This window comes from Vidua chalybeata, chromosome 17, assembly GCF_026979565.1.
Source record: "Vidua chalybeata isolate OUT-0048 chromosome 17, bVidCha1 merged haplotype, whole genome shotgun sequence".
Classification (NCBI taxonomy): Eukaryota; Metazoa; Chordata; class Aves; order Passeriformes; family Viduidae; genus Vidua; species Vidua chalybeata.
Genome location: NC_071546.1, coordinates 14,621,061 through 14,639,917, shown reverse-complemented (window position 1 = coordinate 14,639,917; position 18,857 = coordinate 14,621,061). Strand labels below are relative to the sequence as shown.

The 18,857-nt window shown below is 52.4% G+C and overlaps 1 protein-coding gene across 1 annotated transcript in view; it reads right to left on the bottom strand.

Annotated features, from left to right (window-relative positions):
- Window positions 1-15,450, bottom strand: part of KCNB1 (potassium voltage-gated channel subfamily B member 1) — a 104,492-nt gene extending 89,042 nt beyond the window's left edge. The window contains exon 1 of the mRNA XM_053958848.1: window positions 14,884-15,450. Coding sequence (XP_053814823.1) covers window positions 14,884-15,450 — 567 coding nt within the window. The remainder of the gene's footprint in view (window positions 1-14,883) is intronic.
- Window positions 15,451-18,857: the final 3,407 nt, after the last annotated feature.

Below are 18,857 nucleotides of genomic sequence, written 5' to 3'. Positions count from 1 at the left end.
ATTGGAGAAAAAAACAGCTTTCCTTCCCTGTGTCGGGCCTTTCTCACAGCTCCTGGGCCCAGCACTGTCACAGATGACAAGAAAGTGCCCAAACAGACAGAAACATTAAATAAAATTTGGATTGTTAAACATCTGTTCCACAGAAACAAATCTCTGTAGGCTTCTTGGATGTTGTAGATATCACATTAACCTGAAGCACTCAAAAATTTTAACTGGAGGAGGAAAATGTCCCTATTTTTATAGAAACTTCATCAGCACACACTCCTGGCCGCTCCAGTGAAAGGATCCTTTAACTGCACCATAACGTGCTCCTTCTTTGCTACATGCTTGATGTTAAGAAGGTGCTTAAGGCTTGTTGACTTTGAGGAGATCACTCAAATACTGAGTTATGTGTGTGCTGAAGCTTAGCAAGGGTTTCGTTTCGCCTCCAGGCAGGTCCAGCTGCAGGGTGAGCTGGATCAGAGCCCTGTGCGTGCCCAGGGGCACAGAGGGGGGATCTGCTCTGACACTTGCTCTGAAGAGGGAACTTTGACAAAGCGTGGGGGAAGGCATCTTCCATCCCTTGTTATTGCACAAACATATAGCTCCAAAAATCTTCATTCTGTACTGTGTTCCAAAGGAAAACATTTGAAATAATCCATATTCATTGGAGTTTTTAATCCCTCGCAAACCAGAATTCAGCAGGCAGCTAATGAAGAAGACAATTATGCAGCACTTCACACAAAGAGCAAACCAGAACAGGTGCAAAGGCTGGAGCGTTGCCACAGTTGCTCTGTTCTTTGGCACAGGGATTGGTGCTTTACTTCAAACATATTCACACATCCCCACAGTTTAGGGACTCAGCCGGAGAGGAAAAGAGGCGACGTTTGAGACTGATCATTAGCTGTTGACCACCTAGGATACTAAATCAGAAAGGAGACAGCTGGCCAAACTCAGCTTTGTTTGTTTTCCTTCTGAGGGGCACAGGCAGGAATGGGGCAGTGCCAGCAGGGCAGTGAACACACAGGCTGTGCTTGGTTTGCCCCTTGAATTAGGGCTCTGATGTACAAGAACAGGGCAAAGGAGTGGTGCCCAAAGGACTTCTGTCCAACCAGACAAGGATGGGAGAAGCAAAGACAGATTTCCAATCTCTCAAAAGCAAAGACAGATTTTTGCAGATGTTGCTCAGAAGCACAAGAGACTAAAACTCCCCTCTTGGAGTTGGTGCAGGAAACTCAGAGCAAAGCTGTGACCCAGATGTGCCAAGAGCAGCCACGGCACTGCCCACAGGCTGTACCCCTCACTCTGGGGAGGGCCTGGGGGAAGGCAAACCAGAGCAGAGCCATGGAGCTGAGTTCAAGCACACAGAGCTACTGGACTCACCACAAACAGCCTGGGAAAGACAGCAGCAAGGAGGTCAACGGTGAAGGACTTTTACTGAAAGAAGCAGCCTTTTTAGCAGGGGCTTCCAATGTACTTCTAATGCAAAAATCGTTTTTTGTGAGCAGGAAGAAGGAGCCTTTTCCAGTGTTATGGCTTATTCCCCTGGCAAATGCTAAGGAAAATAACTATTCCAACAGGTAGGTGATAATACAGGGAATAAGTGACGATTAGATAGCAAAGATATGAACTGCCTAAGGACCTGGTGAGAAAGGAAAAAAGAATAAATTTAGGAAGAGACTCGGCTTCTGTCAGGATAATGAATTACTAACAGAAAGGTTCTGATTTGCTGACCATTTCCACACACAGCTGCATCTCACACAACTCACAATTATCCTCTTTTACACACACAGATTACGCAGTTGCTTGTATAAACTTCAAGACATTCCCGTATTCCTGATTTGCACGTGAAACCAGAGCAGTTGTGGGTACAGCCCCCCCTTCCCTTGCACATCCCCTCAAACGAGAGCAGGAAAGGAGCAGCAGTGCCCTGCTGGGCTGCCAGGGGCACGGGGCACGGGGCAGGGCCAGCCCGAGCAGCCGCTGCCTGCCCCAAAGGTCCCTCAGCTCAGAGCCCTGCTGGGCTCAGATCCCAGCCCGGGGGGCTCCGAGCTGTGCTCGGGCACGTCCTCCCCCTGGGGAAACGGGCCAGCCCGCCAATGGCATCGGCAATTAGCGAGACTAATCCCCCACCTTCCCACAGCCGTCTTTGCTTTCCCTGTAAAGCATATTTATTGCTCGTTTTGGGGTAGCGTGCACGAGCTGTGAGTCAAGACCCTGTTGTACTTAATGCTATATAAACAGAACAAAATGACAGACCTTCCTACAATGAGTTTATGGATTAAATTAATTACATCTATAACTCCTGGAAGTGGCATTGCCATGCTCAAGTTATCTGGACCATGAAGCAAATTTTCCAGAAGACAGTGCAAACTAAGATGTATTTCACAGCCACTTTACAAAAGCTCTTAAGAGCATCTTTAAAAATAACCATTAAGTCAAGTGGGTTTCATTCCTGGTCATTCATTCATAGCCAGAAACTTCATCAAATGTGTTCTTTAGCTTAATGAACAGGCAAAAATAATGCAATTGCACCTGCCCCAGTGTTCAGCAGAGAGAAAAGAGAGGCCAAAGACCCCTCTGCTGAGACTCGATGCACTTGCCTAGCATGATGAAAATCTGCTATTTGAGCAGGCATGTGCTGGAGCTTTGGCCAGGGCTGCAGTTGTTAAATGAGACCATTCCCTGGGATTGCAGGAAGTCTAAAGTTACACCTGTAGAATAACATTGTGTGTAAACACAGACAGAGAGAGCACAAACACATCCATTATCAAAGTGCACTCTGATACCTGATGTGCTCTAGAATGCAGCACATCTTATGTTTGGGGGAAATATCTCCTGATCAGGACAGCCCAGGAGTGCCCTGTGCTGCTGAGCCACAGTCAGGAGCCTGGAGTCAGGAAGGGAGAGAGCACACACACCGAGTGCTGGGTGTCAGTCCCTTGGGTGGCATGAAGAACCCACCAGGCTTTTGGTCCTCAGAAACTCCCTGTGACAACGTCTGCTTTGGCCAAGGCAGGGTACTGGGGCTCTGACCTGTAGGAATTAATCATAATTCCTAGACTACACTTCATCTGCCTCCAATTTACCTTAAGGATCAAAATAACAGTAAGTAGGATCCAATATACCTAGAGTTACCAAACCCACCTCTTCATCAAAATAAACCAGAAGTAAATGCCAGTCATGTCACTTGACATCTCCTCCAGGAGGAGAAATTAGGGGCTGATGCATCTGAGAGCTCTCGTGGCGCCACAGGGTGTTCAGCACTCCTGGAAACTGGGCCCAGCCACGTCCTGGCAGCCCCTCCCAACACCACAGCACCTCTCTGAGTGCACCCCAGAACCTGGCAGCTCCTGCCCAGCGCAGTCCCAGCCCACCTGCCTCCCAGGAACAGGCAACACCTTCCCAAGACACGGCTCCCCTCAGCTGAGCGCTGCCAGACCTGCTGAGATCAATCAGCCTCTTACCTGGGGAAGATGAGAGGCAGGGAATAACAACTGTGTGCTGACTGCCCCGAGTTTACCTCAGCACCCTGGCAACGGGTGTGAGCTACAGCTGCAAACTGAGGGGGCACTGCTGGCAGAACATTGGTGTTCATTTACTCTCCATCTCTGTTCTGCCCAACAAAAACTGACACTAAGGCATGCCAGTCAAGGTAATGAGACAGAGGTGCTCAAGCAGTTCAGGCCAAGGACTGAGAGGAAAGAGCAGGGGTGAGCTTTGCAGCTGTGCAGGACTTCCTGAAGCTTTGTGAGCAGAAGAGAAGGAGCAGCATTATGTGGGGACACCATGAAACCTGTGAAAGTCCCCTGGGTGGTCAGCTGAGGGTTAAAGAGACCCTTTGTGGGACACTGCACCTGCCGGACCCCTTGAGGACCCCTCCTGCCCAGGGTAACAAACAGAGGCTCTCTTGGAGCAAGGATCAGTCAATCCCATTGCTGAGGCAGCTTCAGAGAGAGCTGCTGCCACCAGCTCTGCTGCTCTCAACCAGGACACAGGATCTGCTGCCAATCACAACTTTCCTCTTGCCAGCAGAGAAAATTCTGCTTTGGTCAAGAAAATCTCCTATCTGCTGTGTCCAGCCTGTGTCCAATGCCCCAGAGCTCCAGAGGGAATGGCACTGATGCACTGGCAGGGAAGCTGCTGGATTCCCACAAAGTGCAGCCACGGCATGCTGGCATCTGCTCCAGCCTGCTTTGCCTTTCCAGACCAGCTGTGCTCTTGCCTGTCTCTGGGAGGTTTTCTTATTTACTGTGTCTTCTGCATTGTCATACTTCAGTGCAGATTGATAGCAAGAGTTACTGCACCAGGCAGGCGTGAGGATTACTTAATTAATGTTTGTGAAGCACTTTTAGATCCTCACATGAAAGCAGCTAGGAAACGTAACATATAATTATTATGTATTATTAATAAACTTCTGGCACATTGACAGGAGGGAAGACAATGCTACTTTTTTTTTTATCCTTTTATTTTCTTAAAAGATTCAACTTTTATGCTATGAAGGACAGATTTCCCAAAGATTCATGAGTAAGTAAACAGGAGTGAAAGCTCCTTATTCCACCAGGAAGGCAGACAGCAAACACTGCCTGAGGGAGTGAGTCCCACTCCTCGGCAGCCCAGACACTTGAGGAATCCATGGTTTTTGAGAGTAGCCAGTTATGGAGAAGTACAGGGACGTTGCAGCCGTTGCTGACAGTGGAAGTGGTCAAATGCACCAATTACAAGGAGTAGAGAGTTTGTTTAATGTGTGGTCACTGTGGTTGACAAAAGCATGTGCTGCAGAAGCAATGAAGTGTGCAGAGCAAGAGATGGACATTTTCAAACAAACAGAAGAATCACAGCTGTGTGAACCAAGTTTTTCAGAGCTGAGAATGTGCCAGACACAAGCCTGATTCCCAGAAATACAAAGAAACACAATCTCAGATGGATTCCTAGGCAGCTCCACAGAAGGGGTCAGCTCTCATGTATTCCAGCTGCTGCTTGAACACTTATGGCTGGGATCCAGCTGCACCAGGGAAAAGGGGCCCCAGAGATGAAAAGTGAATTACAGCTCTGCCCCTTTCTCCATCACAGGCCCTGAGAAGCCTCTGCACCCTCTCCAAATACACCAGGACAATCTCAGTGCTCTACCTGACAGGGCAGCTGGGAGGACAAACACAACACACAGAGAGAGCCAGGGATGGACAGACACCACAGCACTGCAGAGAAGGACAGGAGAAGAGTAGACATAGTGACACAGAAGGGTCCTCAGGGACCCAAGCTGCTGGTGCCTTGTGCCTCTACACGTTTCCATTCCTGCTTATGCTGCCATTGGATGCTGTGGAACCACCCAAGCAAAGCTCAGCTGGCATGTGGAAAAGATTCCTTGCCATGGGAAGGGTGCTTACTGTAGCTCCTGCCCCTACAAAAGACTTCAAGTGGTGACACTGCAACAGACCTCTTTGCTCACACCTTCAATTTATTCTTTTAGCAGAATGAGGGTTTTTTTAAAAGAGATATCCACAAGGAATCTTGAATCTGAACATTTGGTAAGCATCATCATGCTTTAGAAGCATTTTGCCTTATCCGTACCAATGAGAGAGCATTTCTGGTGTTTATGCTGTTTATGTATTGCAAATGAGATTTACAGCTCCATTTTGTTCAAAAATGAGCAAGAGCAAATGGACTTAAATAAAATAAAACAAAACTAATCTGTGCTTTTGGCCAGAGACTCTGCACAAATCCTAGTACAAACAGTATTGAGTAAGTTCAACTCATAATAATAGGAACTGATTATACACAGCAGAAAAAAAGAACTTTCAAATAAATTGTTCCTTCAATTTGCTTTGACTGTTCACCAGCTTTCCTTAGGGACGTGAGTTTTTTATCAGATTAGACAGATATCTGATGGATGTTACCAGTATTAGCTGAACACCAACAAGTGCTTGGTTTTGGCTCTGCTGTTCATTTATCTTGCCCAAACACAAACCAAGAGCCCAAGTGCTGAGCTAAAGCCACCTCACCCCCACTGCAGTGCCAGCAGCTCAGGGAAGGGGCACAAATCATCCAGAGCCCCTGGACCAACAGTCCACATCACTGGGCCAGAATGACTGCAAACCTCAGCACAACCTCACAGGAACCACAATGGGACTGGGAGAGACTTGAGAACAGAGGAAGGGGGAACGCACCAAAAAATGCAAATCCATCTTCAAGGAGCTCCCAGGCTACCCAAGCCCACGCTCTGAGCTCAGTTTCTACCAAAGGTGGCAGCTGGGGTGTCCGAGGAGACACCGCTCCTGTTGAGTAACACTCAGGTCACTCACTGCATTTTCTGTGCTCAAAGCAGAGCTGGTTGCACAGATCAGCCCTTAATTGGAGATAAATAACTTCCTTATAGAGGTTAAGTTTGGTAAAAAGGAACCCCCATATGGACGTGCAGGTTTAATGTATGTGCATGCATATCAAGGGAGCAGTTATGTATTATGGCTTATTTGATCATTTCACACAGGTTTTTCTGTGTGTTAGTCTGACATCTGCACTCCCTTGCTGCTCAAAACACTTCAGCAGCATCCCCTCCCTCGAGCCAGAGCTGCATGGAAACACCCCAGTACAGACCTTCTGCTTTTAGATCCAGCAGAGGAAAACCTGCTATTTTTCTGTAAGCACTCGTGCCTCAGACCTGACAAAGGTTTCCAGCACTTTCCTGTGCAGGCTGGGCTCATTTCAGTGGGAATGCCTCTGCTTAAACAAGTGGGTTGTTCTCTCTCCATCCCCTTGGATAAACTGCCAGCCCCTTTCCCTCTGTAAGATCTCAGGGTGGGCAGTGCCAGGGACCACGGGAAGCTCATCTGGACTGTGAAAAGTCCTGGTGACACGGGAGACTGGAAAGCCAGGGTCCCCCCCAGCCCTGCCCAGGCCTCCTCACTGACCTTGGGCCATGGTCACCTCCTCACTTTAAGATGGGGATAATACATATATCACAGGTGTGTCCTGGCCTTAACTAATCCATCTTTTCAAAGCACTTTGAGAGCTTTGCTTGATGAGCACAGACACTATAATACTCATCTGTTCCCAATACATTCACTGGGAGTTTTACCCTCCACAGAAGCAGGACTGGGGCTGCTGGTGTTACTGGGGACCTAGAAAATAAATCTGCTTGGGAATCTAGTGCTTGGGGAGGGGCCATAGCCAGGCACCAAGGCACAGTGCTTGCCTCAGCCCTCTTCCAGGCCATCCCTACAATACAGGGTACAATTTCTCATTAGAAATCACAACAAGACCTCACCAGGGCCTGCTGGTAAACATGTTCAGCAGGTACCAGGCATGTAGGAGACAGGAAAGGCTGAAAGAGAAGCTAGGACAGTGGGGAGAAAGCAGAGACCAGGCCAGCTCAGGGGGAAGCTCACAATGAGGTTTATGGTTGCTGTACTGAGGAACTGGGGATGCCAGGGGGGAAACACGAGGCTGCTGCCCAGGGACTGGGCTCAGGGCAGGGTCAGCCTAAGGATGAGGGTGCCAAGGCTAAAGCAGCTTGGGCAGGGCAGTGAGGCAGCGGGGTGTGGGCAGGGAGCTGTCTGCAGCTGCTCAGTGCCTGGCTCAGCAGCGTGGAGCCCATCCACCCCTGGACCCCAGAGCTCTGCCAGCAGGGCAGCCCAGCCCCAGCTGCTGCTCCCAGCCCTGGGGCAACCCCAGAAACCAACCCTGCCCAGGAGGGAGCTGAGCCCCTGGCTGATCTAGGAGCCAAACCACACACCTCTCATCACATCTGAGCCTCACCTGCCCTAACATGACAACATGGATGTAGAGCTTCTCGAGAGAGGGCTCAGATTAATGCCTCGCTCAAACGCAGCGGCCCCATTGTGCTTCTGCTGCTGCCAGGCCTCTCCACAGAGTAAATCACAGTGACTGTGTTTATTGTAAGAACTAAGTGATCAGCTGTGAACTTTCTTTGACATAAATATTTTGCCATTAGCAATGACAAATAGCAACGCTCACGTTGTAAAAGTAACATTGGGTTATTCCTCTCCATGGGGGCATTCACATCATGAGAAATCAGAAGGAAATTGTGATTGGAGAAATGGGTAAGAGAAAGACTGTGACAGCAAGGATATTTATCCACTGTAAGGAGAGTTAAGAGAAGAATGGATTTTTCCACAGGGCTCTGGAGTGCCTCTGCAGAGCCAGCTCTGGTGGTGGCCAGCACAGGGCAGGGCCTGGCCCCACGTGCAGCTGCTTTACAGCTCCCTGCCAAAGCTACACCTGCACATGGAGCACATCACACCACACCAGCACATCCTGGGGCAATGGGCCCAGCACTTTTCTTCTGAATCCCATTACTACTAAACCTCTGCAGTTACAGCTGAACAAAACAGGAATTTTCCATTGTTGCAAGATTTTCTACTTTTTGACTGGTAATGTTGGCACCTCAAACTCTGTCTGCTCTCAGGCTGAACAGGATGGGAGAACACTGAGCAGCAAGGGGAATTAATTTCTCAGAGATTTTTTCCAAAGGTACAAATGAGAGCTGGTGCTTTAAAAATAGCATCAACTATACTTCTATAGCACACGTCCTCCAAGGAATTCAGCCCAAGCATGTAAGCTTGTCACTTCCCTCCAGAGGCAGGCAGGCTCTCATGGATGTGGATGCTCAGGCAGGACCACAAACTCACTCCAGGCTCCCCTAGCAGGGAGTTACAGAGAAGTTAAAAACCCAGCAGTGTGCCAACATACACGTGTTCATGCACACTGGTACTCCACGGACTGGATGGCAAGTGCATCAAACGAAACACAAGGCCCAGCAATTAACTTTCCTTTGACAGAATTCTCTAGAGACCACAGAGCTGCAGGCTTGGATGGGAAACAGCTGAACCCAAACCATCCTCTGTAAGGAGTGCCAGGCAGCTGCCTGCCTGGATCCACGGGCTGAAATAACAGCTCTGGGGAGAGCATCCCCTGCGACAGGTGAGGGTCCCACCTGGAGAGCTCAGAACAAGCTCACTGTTGGCAGATGCACCCCATGCAGGAGGCACGCCAGGACTCCCAGCAAGGCTCTTCAGAGCCAGGAAAGAGCCACAGGACACAACTGCCAAGCTGGCACTTTTACTGGGGTGTGGCTGGGGGCTTTCTCCCCCAGCTGGGAATTTGTGGAGGCTGTAATGGAGAGGAGTTCTGGGAACTGGCAGCACAGCAATACACTGGGGGCAGGTCCACCGGTGAGACTGACACAGAGGACATTGCAGGGAACTAAACATAGGAATTAGGGCTCCCCAGACAAAAGATTTCAGTCCACTGGAAGGACAAGACCCAGAAAGCAGCTGCAGGATGAAAAGAGATTGATCCAGAAGAGAAATCACTTGTGTCTCCACAGGATAGGGCTGTGCTAGAAGCCCAGCAATAAGCCACAGGCCAAAGTGGCAAATCCCTGAACCCAGGGGACAGGCTTTGGAATGAGGCTCTGCTTTTGAGGATCCCTGAAGATATGAGTTCATTTTGGATGAGGGGAAAAAGTTTCCTATATATAGCAAAAAAGCCAAGGCAGTAGCTGCATTACACTAAAAAAAGTTGCAGATGGAGGCAAAATATGGGCAATCTGCCTTTAACAGTCAAAGTCAGCATCTGCCCTGTGATGGGACCCTTGGAGACAGACAGGACATGGCTAAGATGTGACCCCTGTGATTCGGGAGAGGGGTTTCCTCTGCCAAATGCTAAATTCAGGCAGGTTTAGAGATGAATGAAAACTGCACACCATAAGGGAAGGCCAGGAATAGAAAGCCCATGTGGGGGAAGAACGCTCTAGATGTAGCAAATGCATCTCCAAGAGGCTTTTATCATTCTTATTTTGTCACTACTATCAACAATAATAAGAAATGAGCTTACAGAGCATCCTCCCCAGTCCCTAAGCAATGCATCCAGAGATTAGCAGCAGAGAGCAGTGGGCAGCAGAGAAAAGCTGTTCAAGGAATGTAGAGGCATGCATAATGAGATTACCGAACTGGAGTTGCATGTTTTCAAGGATAAATGTGATATTATTGCACTGGCAAAGGCATAGCAGGAGCAGGGGGAAAGATGAGAAATAGCCTGTCAGAAGGGAGGGATCACTGCAGCTGAGCTCCCAACAGGACAGGGACAAGTGGGAAGTGGAGGCAGCGAGGAGGAAAGGAAGTGCACATCCTACTTGACATGCAGATATGCAGAGAAGCTTTTTGCAAAGTGGGTGATGTCATCGTGTTTTTCTCAGCCTTCAGGACAGCAAGAGAAAAATAGATGAAACCAGCACATGCAGAGGAGTCTGTAAGACGAGCAGACTTCCCCCCCCACACCCCATGCAACACTAATTGCTCAAGTATTGATCGGGGAAATCATTTGTAAGGACTAAAGGAGGGAAAAAAATTACTTTCCTCTTAAGAAGCAAAAAGGGCAATGTTCTTGCAGAGTTGCTGGAAAGGTCCAGGTGATCGGAGAATTTCCAGAACCATAGACATTCATCTAAGTTGTTGAGCTGGTCTAATTTGTTATTTGTTTATACTGGAGAGCTCGAACAACTGCAGTTTTTTATTTTTAAAGGATAGCACATGAAGTCTAGTTGGAATTACAGCTAGGCTGGCTCTCCCAAGGGCCAAGGCAGGTGAGTGACCCATGGATCCTAACTAGCCTTGGTTAGCAGAAAGCAGCAGCAGCTTCAGAAGGGACTTTGGCAAGGCAGGACTGGTAGCTGGGCTGAGGGTGACAGGAACCAGCTGCCCAAGCTTAGCCTTGGCAAGGGAAGGAGCAATTAGGATTAAAAGCCCAAACCAGAATGCTGGAGCTGTGCTAACCACTACTGCCCTGGCATGGACACTACGCCAGAGGAAAAGCAGCAGCTCTGCCTGGCTTCTGGAGAGCTGCTTTTCTTTCCTGATGAAAGGAAAACTGCCGTGCAGCAAAGCGTAAGAGCTACTCCAGAAAATATCTGCACCTCGTCAGCTTCTAGAGTAAACCATGACAGAAGCGAGCACCAGAGTCCTCTGTGGTTAAAAATGGATGTTGTGAGTACACCAAAGTACATGAAGAATACTATTTAGAAAACAAAACCAAGAATCAACCACCAAACTATTAAGATAGACTGGGAGAATGATAAAAATAAGCATGAACATGCAAAAACAGTGATTGCAGGAAGAGGAGAAAGCATCCACAAAGCCTGCAGTGAATGTTTCTCAGGGATATGCAGGCAAAGAACCACAGGAAATGGGAGAATCAGATCCTTTAAAATACGAGCTAAGGTTAGGAGGAGATGAATGCAGAGTTTTATTTCATAACTGCCTGATACTTTTTTTCATTTGACAGCGGCCAAGTCCCTGGAGTGCTGCATCCTGTGCACAGGGGTTTCCCTCTGGGCAGGTGAGTGCAGGGCAGCACAGAGCATCCCAGCCCAAGGCACGGGGCTGAGCTGAAGCCAGGCTGGGCACTGGGGGCCCTGCCTGCCCTGGAGCCGTGCTGGGGGTCTGACACCTCCCAGAGGGACCGGGCTGTGCCCGAGGGAGAGCAGCACTGTCCCCTCCGCTGCTGCTGCGGGGTGGCAGCGGGGTGACAGCGGGGTGACAGGGGGGTGACAGCGGGGTGACAGCGGGGTGACAGGGGGGTGGCAGCGGGGTGACAGCGGGGTGACAGCGGGGTGACAGGGGGGTGACAGCGGGGTGACAGGGGGGTGGCAGCGGGGTGACAGCGGGGTGACAGCGGGGTGACAGGGGGGTGACAGCGGGGTGACAGCGGGGTGACAGCGGGGTGACAGGGGGGTGACAGCGGGGTGACAGGGGGGTGACAGCGGGGTGACAGCGGGGTGACAGGGGGGTGACAGCGGGGTGACAGCGGGGTGACAGCCGGGTGACAGGGGGGTGGCAGCGAGGTGACAGCCGGGTGGCAGTGGGGTGACAGGGGGGTGACAGGGGGGTGACAGCGGGGTGACAGGGGGGTGACAGGGGGGTGGCAGCGAGGTGACAGCCGGGTGGCAGTGGGGTGACAGGGGGGTGACAGGGGGGTGACAGGGGGGTGGCAGCAGGGTGGCAGCGGGGTGACAGCCGGGTGACAGGGGGGTGACAGCCGGGTGACAGCGGGGCTGTGGCCCCAGCGCCTCCTCTGCAACCCTGGGGCCTCCCAAGGAGTGGGAATTGGAAAATCCAGGAGGGTGCTCTCCAGTCACATAGAGGGCAAAGCCTCGCACATAAGTAAGACCCTGCTTGCCACGATGGTTGGTTTAAAAGCCAGACAGAGTAACCAGAAGATACAGGTAAATTTCCAGGGGATAAGAAAGCAACAAAAATGAATGTCTGGGGATTCTTCTTCTCTTGAGTGGTGTTTTACACCCTGGGGTCTGCCACATATTGCCCCATTTAAATAAAAAATAAAAATAAAATCCATAAAAAACAAAACCAACAAAAAGCACCCAGGAATAAAAAAAAAAAAGGCAAACCCAAATCCCTGAAAACCAAGTAAATAAAAAACAACTCCGTCTGTTTAACTGGTCCCAGTATAACCCAGGAGTAAGCTGGTATGGAGGGGTGAGGTGCTGTGCAGAAAATGTTAAAATGCAGCCAAGTACCCTAGTTTGGCTTGGGGGGAGAACCTGCACCTGTACCCCTTTTCTGGACTGCTTAAAGAGAACATAAAGGTATCTTGTATCTGTTGCACAGAAAACCCTTTGCACTCAGTGGAACAAGTGTGAAGAGAAAAAAATAAACAAGAGTATTTAGGATTTCCCCAACAGCAGTTTTGGGACCTTGCATGACATTAAACCTCACAAGAGTTTACTTTGTTCCCTTTCCACAGGAACAGTTTGAGCTCCCAGACCCGGCAAAGCAGAGGAAGTCTGGCTTTAGGAGAGGTGACAGAAGCTCCCGGAGGCCCGTGGCCTCTGCACGAGCGCTGCACTGAGCAGCCAGCTGGGGAAAGCTGCCCAGGGGCTGCCAGCCAGGGGCTCAGACTCAGCACACACACCCTGCAAGGGAGCCTGGGCACAGCTGGATAGGGCAGAGAGCGGCTCAGGCTGCCGAGTCCCTCTTCCCATGTCCTTCCATCAGAAGTGGAAGGGCGAGTCCAACCTATTCAATATGTGGATTGAATTCTCGGGAAGGTGATCAAAGCTAAGGGCATTCTCTGGCACAAGGGAAAGGCAATCCACCAGCAGGGAGCAAATCGGATAAAGAATAGGCTTAGCAGAACTGCTGTCCCTGCCTGCTAAGCTAATTGTTCATCAGGCCTCTTTGCCCCGCTAACACACGAAATGAGTGGGAACCTGTGTTTGGGAGCTGCTGGAATAGTTGAGCTTTGAGAGCACACAGCATCACTTTCGTTGCAGTAATGAAGGCACAGAATGGCAGCTTTAAATGCTAAGGGCAATGATGCATTACCATTCCCTCTCAATTAATCCAGAGCCTGCAATGCCGGGTGCACTTACTCCGAGAATTTTCTCAGAAAATGAAGCTAGAGTATTTCATTTATAAATCACAAAAGACACTTATTTGGCAAGAATGACCCTTGCTCATATACAATAAATCACGAACATCAACAGTCTCTAATGGATTTTGAGTCAGTGCCACAGACAGCAAAGCCTGGGGCCTGTGTTTCAGGATTCCAGGACTGTGCCAAAGGAGCCTTATAAATTATTAATGTGTTCATCACGGTGTCATCTGTGCCACTGGAGAGATAGAGGCACTCTGGGGCTCCGTTTGACATTAAAAAAGTGATAATGGGTTCAGCAGGCAGACCATGCCTCCCCTTCCCGTGCTGGGCTGAGCCAGTCCATACCTCATGAAATCCCTTCCCCAAAGTTTCATACACATTCTTGGTTCGTGATGTGTAGCATTTTGAGAAGAGAAAAAAAAGAGGTAAAGGAGTCTGTTTTCACAAGTAGCCCATCCAAGCCAGACTTCCAAGGGATAGAGCCAAGGTCTGTGTTTGCAGATGTTTGTACAGAGGGATGTGCATTACAGAGGTAGCCAGAGCTTCTTGTGACTTCTCTGCCATACAGTGAGGACATGGGTATATAGAAAATTCAAGTTTTGGTCCCTACTGCTCAGTCTCTCATGCTTTTCAGTTATTCATCCCACAGTTTTCAACCTCTCCCCCTTCACTTTTGTCCCCATGGTTACTGAATCACAGTGTTCGCAGAGATTTTCCTCACTAAAGAAAATGTGACTAACATGAGGCAGCTAAATTATCAGAGCCAACTCTGACATTGGTTTCTCCCAACATGGATCTTATCTTCAAAATGCCTTCAAGTAGATCTGTCCACTGGAACCAACTTCAGAGTAAGCAGCACTTCAGCTATTGACAGAGCTGCATCACTTGCACAGGGAAGGCTTTTAAAAGGCTGGAATCAGGTAAAGGATGAAATTCAAACACCAGCTTTAGCAGGCATGTAGCCTAGGAGTGCATGATACAAATAACTAGGAGATATATTTCAGTGCAAAAAAAAAAAAAAAAAAAAAAAATTAAGCCCTGGAATGGAAGGCATTATTTCCTCACTGCACCTGGGTCTGGGAGTTCAAGCAGAAGTGGCTTCTTGAAAGCCAGTTTGGTTAAGCAGCAGAAGACTCACACGTTTTAGGCCCAAAGAAATCTCTATTACAAACTGCACCAACACGGCCCAGTGGGTAACAAGTCTAAAATGTCCAGCCACAGCAGTCTCTGCACGCTGACCCACTGCTCAGAGGAGCTTCTCCCACACTGAAGCAGCCCAGGCTGCCCCAGGGATGCTCAAACCAGATCCCTTCCAAACTACCAAATAAACACCCAAAAAACCATTGGAATTCATTTGTATATGAGAGGCCTTCCTCTCCTTCACTCACAGCATCCACCCAGCCACAAGTGCCCAGGCACTAAGGCAAGGGCAGCACCTCAGGTAAGCATCGCCAGTCACGAGCCAGCAGACAGAGATGTGGAAACGCTTACCTTGGCCGCTACGGAAGAGTTGGGCTTCTCCAGGAGGTCCCAGAGCTTTTTCCTTTTCTCAGCACAGCAAGTGTTATCGAATTCCTCCCCTTCCCTTTCCCTCAGGGTCTCTGCTTCCCTCTTCAGCTCCTCGTTCATCTGCTCTTTCTTCTGGTGGTAGCGGGCCTGGCAGCAGGACTCCAGGTAGATCTCGTCCACCCCCCAGTAGTCCAGCTCCTGGCTGAAGGACAAGGCGCACATCTCCTCCATCATGTGCAGCTTGCCAGTGCGATAGAAGTTCAAGATAGAGGTGAACGCCCCGGGATGCCTGTCGAAGAAGTACTCGTTCTCCTCCAGGTTGTAGTCGTCGCAGATCTCCATCAGGGAGTCGTGCGTGTTGCAGTCTCTGAGCTTACCCAGCCTGGTCCGCGGCAACCTGTCCAAGGTCCGCCAGAGAACCTCGTGGGCCAGCCCCCCCACGTTGAGCTTGACCCTTCGGGAGCAGGCCTTGCTCCTGACGATCTCGGTGGGGTCCGGAGGCAAAGAGGTAGTAGAGCGAGATCCATGCTTATTCATCCCCAGAGGCATCGCTGGTCCCCCTCGGGCTGGACGCTGCGCGGTGCGGCGCGGGGCAGGGCGCGGGGCCGGCTCTGCTCACCTCTCCTTCCCCTCCATGCCCCGGAGCTGCAAGAGAGGCCGGCGTGGGTCCCCGCCCGCCGCCCCCGCCAACCTGCGGGGGGGCGGCGGCGCTGTCCGCCCGCCGGTGCTGAACCGCGCCCGGCCCGGCCCCGCGCCCGGCCCGCTCCACGTGCGGCCGCCGCTGCCGCCGAGCTCCCCCGGGCGGCGGCCGGGGGTCCCCCCGCCCCGGCGGGCCCCCCGCCCCGGCGGGCCCCCGCCTCCGCCCGGGAGGGCTGCGGGGGTCGGGCACGGCCCCGAGAGCCTCTCCGGGCGCCGGGTCGGGCGCGGGGCTGCCCCGAGCACCGCTCGGCGATGCGCCCCAAGAGGCGCCGGGCCGCCGGCCGGGGACGCGTTGGCCCCGGGCTCCCATCCCGGACCCCGCGTGTCCCCCACGACCCAGCCGGAGCGGCCCCCCAGGGGTGCCCCCCGCCCTGCCCGGCCGTGTAGGCTGCGGGGAGATGCGCAGGGTTTTAGTAACTCCAGCCTTAGAGATTTCCCGAGGAAAGAGCTGGGGCAGGGAGAAGGGAGGATTTACAGCCACTCTAACGACGCGCTCTGCCTCTCTGGGTTGCCCAGGGACGCCCCCCAAGCCCCCCGCACCGGCCTCTGCATAGCCGGGAAAGCAAAGAAAACGGGAATAAGAAAAAACCCCGAGCCTGTCTTAGGGAGCCGGGGCGGGGGGGGCTCCTGACAGCCCCGAGCACTGTTGCTTACACAAGATGGCACGAAGAGAAACCCCGGCGCAGACAGGAGCGGCTCCCCCGAGCACAGCCGGCACAGCTCGGGGCTCGGCCCCCGACCGACCCAGGCTCCCCCAGCCCCAAAACCGGAGCCCCGCCGCTGCCTCCGGCCGCCGCACACGGGGAGAGGCTCCCGTGGCCCGGCCCGAGCCCAGCCCTCACCTACCTCCTCCTGCGGGCTCCCGGCGAGGCGGTGCGGGGTGTGCGGGGCCGAGGGCGGCTACATCCTGCGGCGGGGCGGGCGGCGGGGGCGGCCCCGCTCGCATCCCCCCGCGGGCAGCCTCAAGGCGGAGGGATGGCGGCGGCGCTCCCGGCTGTCCACGGAGCCCAGGGGGAGGGGAAGGGAAACGAGGTAAACCGGGTCCTTCGGCAGGAAGCTTTCCAAGGCCTTCCCTCGGCTGCGGCTCCTCGCTCCTACCCACAGCCAGCGCCGGAGCCGCGTCTGCGCCCGCCCCCCAGCCCGCTCGCCGGGCAGACACGGAGGAAAGCTCCGGCGCTTCCTGCCGCTGCCTCGGCACGGGGATCAACAAGTGCAGCCCGCGGCTCCGGCGCGGCCGGGCGCGGCTGTCCCGCGCGGGGCGGAGGGGTCGGGGCCGGGGCCGGGCAGCTCCACCGCCAGCCGGAGCGCAGCATTGCAGCGCCGGGGCCGCCCCGCTCCGCGGCCCCGCTCCGCTCCGCGGCCCCGCTCCGCTCCGCCGGCCCCCTCCGTGCGGCGGCGGGGCCGTGCCGGCAGCTCCCGGGGCCGGCAGCCGAGAGCGGGAGCGGCGGCGTGTGCCACGGGAAAGCGAGGAGCCCAGAGCGCCAGGCAGCCCGGCAGGGCCCCGCCGCAGCCCAGGCGGTGCCGAGCCGAGCCGGGAGCAGCGGAGCTCAGGGAGGTTGCTCATCAACCCGGGTGTGAGGGCGAACCGGGCCCTCGCCCCCACCCCGGCTGCCCCTCGTCGGGGGAACGAGCCCGCAACGATGCTTGCCGGTATTTGCAGAAACAGATAGGAGGAATAGCAGTGGAGCTCTGCTGCCGATTAGGACTATAAATATAACGTAAAGCAGCATTTACTAACCTGAAAACACAGCAGAAATAGAGAAAACGTCGACTTTCCAGGCAAGAGCACAGCAACCAAAGTATTCCTCTGCCAGGCTGTCCCTCTTGTCTCCTTCCTTCACTCCCACCAGGGAAAATGGCCCTCAGCAGCAGCCTGGAGCTCTGTTAGTACCAATTAGTATCACTTAATGCAGTTCACCAGTTTGGGCTGGTGTACCTGGGGTACACAGCTATGCCCTTCTCTTGCCTTGATTGCTCGTGGCTCCTGGACTCTAGTGACAGTTCCTGAAATTGGAGCCTGCTGTCTGTTTTTATGTGATTAACTAGGAAAAATGACCCCCAGTGCTGCTTTCCCCCATTTTCTATGCTTCTCTCGCTCGTGCCTGGCTCCTGATGCCCAGTGTTCTCAATGTCAGTGCTAGACTATCATATTTGGTGTATGAATGCCTACATCTTCCTGAGAGGTTGCCTTCTGAAACCCCAAACAGTGCTTTTGTCCAGTTCTTCACACAACTGTATATCAGATCTATGTTTAGGAATTTCTTACAAGGAGTTGGTCGCTACCTTCCTTTTCGACAAGAGGAAATAAAGATAGAAAAGCAAGATCACCCAGAAAGGGGTGGAAGGAAGAATTGGGAATAAAACCTGTTGACCAGCTTAATCCCAGCCCAGGGCCCCTCCAGTGAAGTAGCTCCTCCTGCCCCATGAATACTCCCAATACAGGACAGACATAAGGGCAATATTGAGAGCACTTCAGCTCTCCTGTTGCTTTGTCATCATTTCACCTCCACACCCGACTTTACCCCTCTTACAACAGAGACAAAACCCCCGATCAGGGCTAGGAAGCTCAATCTGTTAATGATTATAAAATGCTTTGAAACTTCCAGCTGGCAGGTGCCATAGGAGAGCAAGGGTTTGTCAGCACTGACCTCCTGGGCACATTATCTGCCCTCGTGATGCTGGGAGGGAAAATGACAAGCAGCCTAATGCAGGGAGATGCATCAGATTCACCAGTTAAATCACTGGGGGAGAGGCACCTTGGCTTTATTAGCAGGGCATTTGTACCTTCCTGCGTCATGCAGGCTCCCCTGCCACTGCCACGCACGTGTTCTGCCCAGAGCTGGAGGAGCAGCCCTGGAGCAGGGCACGAGCAGGGGCAGCAGGGCACGAGGGGCAGCACAGGCTCCTCCAGGGCTGGCAGCTCCCCTTCCACACTGCTCTTCTGGCCACTGCTGAAAATGGCACTGAGGAAGCTGGGAGAGGGAGCCCTGCCCAGGGCAGTCCCTCCAGCTGGCTCTGCCTGGGGTGATCCACGAGTCTGGGGAGAGAAGAGGATGTTTCCACCCCCAGGACATCTGTTCCCTGCAGCATTTCTTGTCCCACACAAAGAGTTTGTCAGCGAGGGGCAGTGCAGGCCTGAAGATGCAGAAATGTGCATCCTGCTCGCTCTTCTCCAAGGTTGTTTCACCCACTCTTGGTTTGGATACACATTTCAATTGATATTTTTGTACTCTGAGCTTTGCAAACTTAATTTATGG